General features: G+C 43.5%; 1 protein-coding gene across 10 annotated transcripts in view; it reads left to right on the forward strand.

Moving 5' to 3' along the window:
• Positions 1-4494, forward strand: part of rassf8b (Ras association domain family member 8b) — a 170614-nt gene extending 166120 nt beyond the window's left edge. For all 10 annotated transcript variants that reach the window (XM_059987718.1, XM_059987717.1, XM_059987712.1 and 7 more), the window contains one exon: positions 2954-4494. In XM_059987718.1, the coding sequence (XP_059843701.1) occupies positions 2954-3057 (104 nt within the window). In that variant the 3' untranslated portion in view covers positions 3058-4494. The remainder of the gene's footprint in view (positions 1-2953) is intronic.
• Positions 4495-12415: the final 7921 nt, after the last annotated feature.

Raw genomic sequence — 12415 nt, forward strand, 5'->3', positions numbered from 1 at the left:
TGACCTTTATCAGTCAGGCATTGAATACAGGAGTTGGGACCTTGTGTCACAACCGTACTAGTTGCTGGGAGTCACTTGTGCTTAGTTCTGTCACCCAGCTGAGGGAAGGACATCATTAAACTGGAAAGGGTGCAAAAAAAATTCACAAAGAAGCTGCTGCACCCGGAGGTCTTGAGTTGTAAGGAGGGACTGGATCTCATGGGACTTTTTATAAAATTAAGAGGCGGATGGTCTTTTTTATTGTTGGGGTAAGGGAGTCTAATACTTGAAAATATGGAGCAAGCTGCCAGAGGAAGTGGTAGAGGTGGGTACACTTACAATGTTTAAAAGACATTTATACTGGTACATGGATAGAAAAGGTGCAGAGGGAGATGGGCCAAATGCAGGCAATTGGGATGAGCACAGTCAGACCTGCTGTACGACTCTGAGCCTGTAATTGCATCATGAGCAAGTTTGAGAAATTATCCCAGATAATTGCCAATTAGAAAGAACAGTTGAAAATGCAAATAGAGCTGTTTAACATTAATTATAAAAAAGGAAGAATGGTAAAATGTTAAAATGATTAGTGTTCTATGAGGATGCATAATGAATTTGTAACAAATGACTCTCAACGCATCCTCACCTCGCACATGGTTTTGACCAGGAAGTGGTACATGGACAAGATAGATACAGGCATAGTCAAATGGGACTAGCTCAGATAGACATCTCGGTCAGCATGAGAAAGTTGGGCTGAATGGTCTCATTCTGGCCTGCGTAACTCCGTGACTCTATAACGTGTGGTTTTGCATTATGATCAAAGATGAGAAATAGTCCCGAGTACTTTCCATTAAGAAAGAATGGTTAAAAATGGAAAAAGAGAGGCCTAACATTAATATTAAAGGATGTGTTTAGACCAATAGTAGACTAGACCGGGTTTAATAATTTGTTGGTTGTGCGAGTGTGGAATGTGAGCAATGAGAACACAGAACATAGACACAGCTGCACTGTGCAGGCCATTTGGCCCACAGTGTTGTGCTGACCTTTTAACCTACTCTAAGATCAATTTAACCCTTCTCTCACACATAGCGCTCTATTTTTCTTTCATTCATGTGCCAATCTAAGAGTCTGTTAACTGGCCCTAATGCATCTGCCTCTACCTGGCAGGGCATTGTACACACCCACCACTCTGTAAAAAACAAAAATCTTACCTCTGATGTTTTCCCCCCCACCCCCCCAATACTTTCCTGCAATCACCTTAAAATTATGACTCATCATTGCTACCCTAGGAAAAGGTCTCTGGCTGTCCACTCTATCCATGTCTCTTATCATCTCGTACACTTCTATCAAGTCACTTCTCATCCTCCTTCACTGCAGAGAGCAAAGTCCTTCCTCGCCCAACCTGTCCTCATAATAGGTGCTCTCTAATCTAGGCAGCGTCCTGGTAATTCTCCTCTGCAGCCTCTAAAGAATTCAAAGATTCTGCATAGGGGTGTGGGAAACATTAAATAAACACACAGGGAAGTGGCTCATCGATTGCACTTTGGTATAACGATTTGGAAGCTAGAATATTTTTCAGAGAATGGTGTTGTTGGAGTTAGAGGGGTGCTGGTGTACCTGTTCAAGAGACACAGAAATTAAACAAGTTGGGTTTATTGTGATGTGCACATACAATGAAAAGCAATGTCACAGGCACCATGATTCAGAACGTAAAGTATACAATTCAGTGAAGGCAATAATGGTGCAAAAATTGAGTGTAGAAAAATATGATCAGAGGCAAGCCTGCAGTAGTGCAAGAGGTTCTGTTGCTAAGGTAGTGTTAGGATTGTGCAGGTCGGTTCAAGAATCTGATGGTCATAGGAAAATAGCTATTCCAGAGCCTGGTGGTGTGGGATTTCAGGCTTTTGCACAATGGCAGCAGCGGGAAGAGGGCATGACGCAGATGGTGAGGTCCTTGTTGATGGATGCCTCCTTCTTGCGGCTGTACCTCATGTAGATGCTGTCAGAGGGGAGGGCTGTGCCACTAACACTCTGCAGCCTCCTGCATTCATACGTGTTGGAATTGCCAGGCTGTAATGCAACCAGTTAGGATACTTTCAACAGTGCCTCTGTAAAAGTTTGTTAGAGTGTTTGGTGACAAGCTGAACCTACCTTAATCTAAGTAAAGATGCTGGCACACCTTCTTTATGATTGCATCAATGTGCTGGGCAAAGGACCAACTAAGCACAGAATGGGCGGGTGAGATCAACAGAGATATCCAGTGCAACACTTTGTGGAGAGCAAAGGGCATGATGAGATGCAAAAGAAGTTATGGAGATGTGCTAGAACCAAGGAAGACCCCAGTTTTGACATATATTTGTACCACTGGACCCAGCTGCCCAAAGTTAAGAGTGCAACAGCTTTTCCACTTTAAACACAACTCTCCTGCACTGGTTCCCTGTCATCATCAGGTTTGACAGACCATCACCACATAACAATTACAGCACGGATACTACCCTAAGATTCATTCACGGTAGCAGGTATCCACCGTAGAACCGAAAAGAACAATCGAATCAGTGTAAAACTACACATAAAGACTGACAAACATCCAATGTGCAAGACAAACAGTACAAATAAAATAAATAATACTGAGAATTGAGTTGCAGAGTCCATAGGTTGTGGAATCAGTCAAGTGTTGTGGTGAGGGACATTATCCACGCTGGTTCAGGGGTCTGATGTTTGTGGGGTAATAACTTCCTGAACCTGGCAGTGTGGGTCCTAAGAGCTTCCCTCGGTCACATTCCTCATGGAATTACTAGTGACGGAGTCAGTGCGGAACAAAACAGATTAGTTAGAATTCTAGAAAAGTGCACATGACTGGGACACCAAACTGTGTTTTTGTAAAGGTCTGCCTGGTTGAAAAATGGATGTTCATGTTGTTGTCGGCAGTAAGGTGAATTGATTTTTTTTTTAATGAGTGGTTTCTCCCCTCCTACAGGTTCCCTGAAGTGGCCTACCTCAGCACGGCAGCTGCCCAGTAATCTAAGGGCTCTGCAGAATCCTCTGATTTCAGGCTTCAACCCAGAAGGCATCTACGTATAATGAGATCACTCCCATCAATGAAGCCACAAGGAGAGTTGCAGAAGTTGCTGGTTATTCTCTGACCCGCAGTAGTTTTGTTAAATTTGCTGATTCTGTGCCTTACACCGAGTCGGAGCCCTGTAACCAGCCAGTCACAGATGGGTAAATGAGGATATATTTCTTGCGGAGCTAGCCAGCGTTGCTGTCCCACTACGGAATGTCTGTTCCACTCAAGGCGAACTTGCTTGGGGGTTCCAGTTGTGGAATGTAGGCAGAAGTTATTTTGCAGACTTGTGAAGGCTTTGGTTCACTTTTAAAAACATTGTTCAATTTTATTTGGAGTTTAATCCTACTCTTCCCTGCCCTCAAAGCAAAAGGGCCCAGTAATGATGGTAAGAAATTTTTGTCAGTATTTTCAAAATTAGATTTTTTTCAAAGCAATGTCTATGTGTCACAACAATGGGAAGAGGAGGTGTGTTTTGTCTGGGATGCACATAACGTGTTACATGAAGCGAAAATCATGGTGAAGGTGCACTTCACGGGAAGAGTTTTCTTTAAATCAAACACTGGGCAATTCTAAGGCCCCTTTCCAAAATGCCAAATAATAAGATAATTTCAGACATTGAACTTTCCATTGCACTGTTTGTGGCTAGTCAGTGAGGACTGAACCCTGTTTTGCTGCTACTATTCCAAACTTACAGCAGATGCACGGAAAGAGCCAGCCACCGCGAGACAGCGGAGAGAGCCGGCAGTGCAACTAGTTAACAATGAGTGAATTTCCAACTTTGTTATCGTCGCTGATTCAGAGCCCAGTAGGTTTCAATAACCGGGGGGGAGAAAATATCAGGCCTTCAGAGAGATGAGGGCAGAGTGAGCAGTGTTCAGAGCGCATGTATATTTTATATATCTCAGTGAATGCAAAATAGAAGTGGCTGTCAGATTTGGGAAATCACTGTTCTAGCTAAGGCAGGGGGGAGCTTGCCGGATTCTGATTATGTATATAGTAAATAAAATATTTAGATCTTATTTTTTGGCTTTACCAGTGTATATGGGTATGTAAAATTAATATAAGATTCAGTTTAATAGCATTACTTTTATATTATACCAAGTGCCAATTTTACACATGCACGGTCTGAACACATTGTGTTTAAGTGTATGGGAAGGAGATACCAGTCTGTCAGAACAATCACTCTGTAAATCCTATTTATTAAGTGATGCTCTGTGTTATTCAGAGACTCGTGTGCTATATATTTTCAATGCCATGCATGTAATTACCACTAAGCTGAATGCAAAGTATTAATATTTCAGTATTATTTGGTGCAAAGGAACGTACTATAAAGCAAAATTGATTTTATCACGTCTTCTTATTTCAAGCTTTAAAGTTGTAGCATTGTGAATTTTAAACAACACTGTCCTAAACCCTAATGCAGAGTAGAATAAACATGCCCATTGAAAGAATTGTAATGTGGCTTGTTTCTTTACTCTTCCACTGAATGCCTGCAGCACCTTAACTCCACATGTTGTGCTCAAAATACACCCCCCACCACAAAGAACACAGTGGCTTTTCTGGTTTGTTTTTAAGTAATGGCGAAGCATGCAGATCTGCACAAGTGTAAACTGCGATATCTTTTGGGTTTGTGGCTCAGTTAGTTTTTAAGTTGGTAGGGATAGTTTTTGGGAACTGTGTTGGGAGTCAGGTTAGGGTGTAAGGTTGGGGTGGGGAAGTGAGAGGTCAGGGATAATAAATGTAGAGTGGGTGTGTGGGGGGAAGAGCCAGGGGTCACTGTTCAGGATGCAGCACTCAGTTTGGACGCCCACTAACCCTGGAGGCCCATGATCAGTGAGTCTTGTCTTGTCCATACTGCACCAACTGCCACCACTGGGCTGTAAACGTGCAGGAGCAGACCTTGCTCAAGGATACACATACTGCCTCGCCTGAGGCTCGAACTAACGACCTTCAGATCTCTGGCCCAAAGCCTTAACCACGCCCAGTTAGCCTGGAGTTTGAGGCCTAGAGGTCAAAGTCTGGTGATGAGTGAGTCATGGAGCCATTACCCAGAGGTCAAAGTCCAGAGATTAGTGATACCAGATGTCAAAGAATAAAGTCAGCGAATCCAGAGGTCAAAGGCCCTACATCTGAGGGTCCCGGAGGAGGTATGTCTGTGTGTGTTGCTGGTGTGGAAGTGAGAAGGGTGCGTGTTTGTCTGTTATTGTTTGTTGTTGCTGCGTGGTGGGCATTCTCGATTGACACCAAGTGTGTGGCACTACTTGTGGGCTGCCCCCAGCACATCCTTGGGTGTGTTGGTTGTCAACACATGATACACTTTGCTGTATGTTTCAACATACATGTGATAAATAAATGAATCTGAATACAAAGTCTCCAGTGTGTTAAAGGGACCATTGGTGTCCATCACATGAAGGTTAGAAATCTGAAGGATTTTGTTTATATTGTTGAACAAGTAATCCAGGACTCAAAACCCACCATGGGAGTTTGAGAGTTTGAATTTATTGTCTATCTATAAACACAGGAACGAAGGCGCTGGCATCAGTTGGATAAGCATAGAGATTTGCTTTGGGAAAGGAAATGTGGCACCTGGTTTGATCTGTGTGTGGCCCCAAACTGGTATCTGAAGTGGCCTTGCTTGGCATGACACCGGCAAGGTCGCAGAGCTGGGTAGTGAGGTTCCTGTCGTCATGGGGATTTCAAAACCTGCCTGCAGGTGTCACCACACATTCCAGAGTTGTACAGGACAGAAACAGGCTCTTTGGCCCACGGTATCCCTGCCAGCCACCAAATACCCATCTACATTAATCCCATTTTATCTCTTCCGTCTGTTAACTTCACCCCTGACCTCAATTAGTCTTGCTGCCACTCAGATGCCAGGGGAAACCTCACAGCGGCAGACTGACCAGCATTTCTTCGGGAGAGACCCAGAGAAGCACAAGAAGAATGTGCAGACTCCCCACAGACTGTGCCAGAGGTTGGGATCAAACACAGGTAACCCAAGATGTGAGGCAGCATGATTTCTCACTGACTCACCCTGTGATGCCAAGCATCCAACAACACAGCTTCAGGTTTTCCTCTCTGCTACACTGACTGGGCTCTCTCTTACCCAGCACTTAGAACAGATTTAATTCTGTTTACATCAGATTCAGATTTAGTTAGCACGTGTACAGTGAAATGAGTCACCTGCATTATCAGCCAACACGCCCAAGGACGTGCTGAGGGCAGTCTGCAAGTGTTGCCATGCATTCTGGGGCATTCATGCTCACAATTCTTGGCCAAACCTCACAGAACATAACAGATCAGAACATGCCAAGTGACAAAGCAACAACTGCAAAGCAAGCCCCATTCCTTCCACACGGGCAGGCCGTCTTCAGCAGGCTCATACACTTGTAGACCTTGAGCCTTTGACTTCCCCAGTGCAATTGCAGAGATTCACAGTCTTGGGGCTCTTACCATCTGTCCTCCACTTCTGGACATTGATCAACCTTTGGGCTTTGATCTGGGCTTGCCATTAACCCTTGGGCTTTGATCTTAAGTACCTATCCAGGACCTGGCGATGAGGACTGAAATTTCAGGCCTCAAACTCTGGACTGGCTGATGACAGGATCCCAAACACTAGGCCATGAACTCTGGTCTTGCTGATTCACGCATCTAAAGGTCCCTTGGCCACACAGGTCTGCCAGTCTGACATGATGTCATTGGCTTACAGCCTGTCCTCTAATTCACCCGCATCCCTGTTCCTAAACTCTAACCTGACCCGAACTCCCATTTCTGTCCCCCATACCATCTCTAGGTGCCTAAAAAAAACCTAACCTTGAGCTGCAACCCCGATGCAGCCGGCGTCTCACAAGGACATCAACAGGAGTTGGCTGCCAGTTGCCCCACCAGTCAATACCAGGCCTCAACTTCTCTGTGACAGTTCCACGTTATCCTCAACACCTTGATCTTTCAAATGTTTACCTCCAGCTCACGCTTCTAGTGATCTTCAGATTTGTAGATCAAAATTGGACCCCTGGGAGAACTCGAGGGGTCAAGCAGCATCTGTGGAGGCAGAGGATTAATTGATGTTTTGGGTCAAGACCCTGGATTGGAATTGAGAATATAAAGGGGTGATAGAATATTAAAGTGAGAGTATGAGGCTGGAGTCAACAAGCAATAGGTGGAGATTTGCAATTTTCTGTAAAGAAAAACTGCACAGCTCAGTTTTAAATGACCATTGTATCCATATACTTCCATTCGTAACTCCCCCGCTAGTGAAAACATCTCAATATCTACCTGTCATGTCCTCCCGATACGCTTGAATAAGGTCACCTTCTCAAACTTCTAACCTCCAGATACAGACCCAAACTGGAAGCTCACAGTGTCCAAATTAACTGCTGCATTGCATTAGACTTAAACTCCTGTTCTTTGAAATAATTCTGTTGGGCATTTAGGCACCTGTGTGTCAGAGTAGCTGGAACTTCTGCTCATCAAATAAACACAACTCCCAACAGTGAAGTACTCAGTAAAATTATAAATTGTTGAGACTGGGTTACATAAGAGTATTGCCCAATCTGCCGAAGCTTGATCTTACAGCATGGTACAGGCCTTTTGGCCTACCATGTTGCACTGATCTTTTACCCTACTCAATGATCAATCTAACCCTTCCCTCCTCCTCCTACATAGCCCTCCATTTTTCTATCATCCATAAGAGTTTCCTCAATGTCCCTAATGTATCTGCTTCTAGTACCACCCTTGTTGTGTTCTACACACTCACAACTCTGTTTAAAGAAGCTATCTCTGACATCCCCACCCACCCTATACTTTCCATGAATCACCTTAAAATTATGCCCCCTCATGTTAGCCAGTTCCATTGTGGGCATAAATCTCTGGTTATCCACTCAATCTATGCCTCTTATTATCCTGCACACTTCTATCATCCTTTACTCCAAAGAATAAAGCCCTAGCTTGATCAGCCTTTCCTCGTAAGACATGCTCTCTAATAAAACAGCATCCTGGTAAATCTCCTCTGCACCCTCTCTAAAGCTCCGACATCCACATCAGCCCAGATCCCTCCCTCCATTAACAGGGATGGACAATAAATGATGCCCTTTCTAAGAATAAACACAAGTGATAAAAATGAAGATTTTTTTAATACAACAGCTGTTAGCGGAAACCCGCGTTCAAGATGGCATCTATTCCCAACAGGAGTGAAGTTATGTATTTTGGGAGGTTGAATAGGGGTAGGTTCTGCACAATAAGCAGTAAGGGTGACAAAGAATGTGGATGAACAGAGAGACCAAGAGATCAGGTCTTCATCCCTGAAGAGATGACACAGGTAGACGGGTTGATGAAGAAGACATATGCCTACATAAGCTAGGGAACAGAAGATTTGGGGAGTTACGTCTCCTCTTTTGGTTGTACTTAGTGTGTTGTGTGCAGTCCTGGTCAACTGTTAAATCCTTAAGCATTAAGACCTCTCATTCATCTAAATTCGGGACAATCCAGGGCTCATCTGCTCCACCCTTCCTTAAATAACACCCCTGCTGTACTTGGAACCAGTCCAGTCCTCTATGAGTACATCCCTTTTGTTTAGATAAGGAGACAAATTGTGTACAATATTCCAGATGTGAGACCCACCGTCGCAGTAACAGTTTGTTACCGCTAAGCAGGAGTTCTCGGAGTAAAAGCTAACATGCCACTTCTTTCCTAACTGCTTGTTCACTTCCAGTGACCTTTGATTCACTTCTAGGTCACTTTGGACATCAAAACCAGCAGGGATGACAGCAGAACAGCAATGGCTGGAGTCTCTGGGGACAGTTCAGAAGGTGCAGGATAGACACATCCTAAAGATGAAGAAGTATTCTAAACAGAGGATGAAGCAACTGTGAAGTCAGAGACAGCCTAAATACAAATGAGAGGTTATATAATAGAGCAAAAATTAGTGGGAAGTTAGAGGACTGAAAAACCTGTAAAAACCAATAGAAGGCAACTACAAACAACATAGAGAGAGAAGAGATTAAATATGATGGCAATCTAGCCAAAAATATCAAAGAGGATGGCAGAAGCTTTTTCAGATATATAAAGTGTAAAAGAGAAGTTAGAGTGGCTACTGGAAAATGACACGGGAGAGGTAGTAGTGGGGGATAAAGAAATGCCGTTCGAACTTAAGAAGTACTTTGCATTGGTCTTCGCTATGGAAGACACCCAGCACTAAGCCAGAAATTTCAGAGTCGGGGGTGGGGGGGGGGGGAAGAGAAGTGAGTATATTTGCTATTATTAAAGAGAAAGTGCTTGGGAAGCTGAAAGATCTGAAGGTAGATAAGTCACCTGGACCAGATAGAATATTCCCCAAAGTATTTGTAATGATCCTTCAAGAATCTTTAGATTCTGCGATAGTTCAGGAAGACTGGAAAATTGCAAATGTCACTTCACTCTTTAAGAAGGAAGGGAAGCTGAAGAGAGGAGATTATAGGCCAGTTGACCTGACTTCAGTGGTTGGGAAGATGTTGGAGTCTATTATTATGGATAAGGTTTAGGGGACTTGCAGGCTTATGTTTAACTAGGCCAAAGTCAGCATAGTTTCCTTAAGGAGAAATCTTGCCTGACAAATCTGTTGGAAATCTTTGAGGAAATAACAAGCAGGACAGACAAAGGAGAACTGCTAGACTTGGATTTTCAGAAGGTCTTTGACAAGGTGCTGCACACGAGACTGTTTAACAAAATAAGAGCCCCATGGTATTACAGGAAAGGCATGGATAGAAGATTGGCTGATTGGCAGGAGCAAGAGTCATAATAAAGGCAGCCTAATCTGGATGGCTGCTGGTGACAAATTCCACAGGGGTCAGTATTGGAACCGCTTCCTTTCACGTTGTATGGCAACAATTTGGATGATGGAACTGATGGCTTTGTAGCCAAATTTGCAGATGATACAAAGTTAGATGGAGGGCAGATCGTGTTCTAGAAGAAGGGATGCCTGCAGAGGAATTTGGATAGGTTGGGAGAATGGGCAAAGAAGTGGCAGATGGAGTATAGTGTTGAGAAGTGAATGGTCATGCACTTTGGTGGAAGGAATAAAGGTGTAGACTATTTTCTAAATGGTGAGAAAAGTCAAAAATTAGAGATGCAAAGGGACTTGGGAGTCTTTGTGCAGGATTCCCTAAAGGTTAACTTACAGGTTGGGTTGGTGTTAAGGAAGGTAAATGCGATGTTAACATTCACTTCAAGAGCAAGATGTAATGCATTGATCTGACCGTACTTGGAACATAGATTTCAGTTTTGGGCCTCTTATCTACGCGAAGATGTTCTGGCATTGGAGAGGATCTCGAGAAGCTTGACGGAATGGAAGGGTTAGCACGTGGGGATGGTTTGATCACTCTGGGCCTGCACACGATTGAGTTTAGAACATTCATTGAAACCTATTGAATATTGAATAGCCTAGACAGAGTGGACATGAAGATGATTTTTCCTGTAGTGGGTGATTCTAGGACTAGACGGCACAGCCTCAGAATACAGGTATGTCCATTTAGAATAGAGATAAGAAGGAATTTCTTTAGCCACAAAGTGGAATTCATTGCCACAAATGGCTGTGGAGGCCAAATCATTAAGTATACTTAAAGATAGGTTCTTTGTTAGTCAGGGTATCAAAAATTACTGGAGAAGGCAGAAGAATGGGGTTGAGAAGGATAGTAAATCAGCCTTGATGGAATGGTGGAGCAGACTTGATGGGCCGAGTGGTCTAATCCTGTTCCTTATTGTCTAACATTTCTCACCATTTCCAGTACATCCCCTTGAACCTACCCCTCTCAACTTAGATGCATGCTCTCTAAGATAAGATAGTTGAACCCTGGGAAAAAGACTCTGTCTATGCCCCTTATAACCTTCTACTAGGTTTCATCCTCAGCCTCCACTGCTCCAGAGTATACAATCCAAATTTCTCCAACCTATTGTGATAGCACACGCCTCTAATCCAGACAGCACCCTAGTAAATCTCTTCTGCACCCTCTCCAAAGCCACAGCATCCTTCCTATAGTGGAGCGACCAGATATGAATGCAATACTACAGATGCAGCCTAACTAGAACTTTATAAAACTGCAACATAACTTCCTGACTCTTGAACATAGTGCCTCAGGTAATAAAAAAAGAATGTCATATGCCTCCTTTACCATAAGACTGTAAGATAAAGGAGCAGAATTAGGCCATTTGGCCCTTCACGTCTGCTCTGCATGGCTGATCCATTTTCCCTCTCAGCCCCAGTCTCCTGCCTTCTCCCCGTATCCCTTCATGCCCTGACCAATCAAGAATCTATCAACCGCTGCCTTAAATACACCCAATGACTTGACCTCTACAGCCACATGTAGTAATGAAGTCCACGGGGTCACCACAATTCCCCCTCGTTTCTATTCTAAATGGACATCCCCCTGTGCCCTCTGGTCTTAGACTCCCCCACCATAGGAAACATCCTCTCCATATCCACTCTATCCAGCCTTTCAACATTTGATAGGTTTCAATGAGAGTCCCCCTCATTCTTCTGAATTCCAGTGAGTACTGGCCCAGAGCCGTCAGATGCTCCTCATATGATAAGCCGTTCAATCCTGGAATTATTTTCATGAATCTCCTTTGAACCCTTTCAATATCAGCACATCCTTTCTTAGATAAGGGACCCAAAACTGCTCACAATCCTCCAAGTGAGGCTTCATAAGTGTCTTATAGAGCCTCAACATTACATTCTTACATTTATATTCTACTCTTCTCAAAATGAAAGCTAACATCACACTTGTTCTCCTCACCACAGACTCAACTTGCAAATGAACCTTTAGGGAATGCTGCATGAGGACTTCCAAGTCCCCTTGTACATCAGATTTTTTAATTTTCTCACCATTTAGAAAAAAGTCTACACTTTAATTTCTTCTATTAAAGTATATGACCATACACTTCCTAAAACTATTCCATCTGCCACTTCTCAGCCCATTCTCCTCATCTCTCTTAGTCCTCCTGTAGCCTGTCTGCTTCCTCAACACTACCTGCCCCTCCACCTATTTTCATATCATCTGCAAAATCGGCTACAAAACAATTCCATGATCCAAGTTATTGACAAATAATGTAAAAAGAATCGATTCCAACACAGACCCCTGTGGAGCGCCACTGGTGACCAGCAGCCAATCAGAAAAGGCTCCCTTTATTCTCACTCTTTACCTGTTGTTAATAAGTCAGGGCTTTATCCATGTTAGAATCTTTCCCTTAATACCACGAGCTCCTAACTTGTTAAGCAGTGTCATGTGTGGTACCTTGTCACAGTTCTTTTGAAAATCCAAGTACACAACATCCATCAATTCTCCTTTGTCTGTCCTGCTGGTTATTTCTTCCAAGAATTCCAACAGATTTGGCAGGCTA

The sequence above is a fragment of the Hypanus sabinus genome, chromosome 13, assembly GCF_030144855.1.
Source record: "Hypanus sabinus isolate sHypSab1 chromosome 13, sHypSab1.hap1, whole genome shotgun sequence".
Lineage (NCBI taxonomy): Eukaryota > Metazoa > Chordata > Chondrichthyes > Myliobatiformes > Dasyatidae > Hypanus > Hypanus sabinus.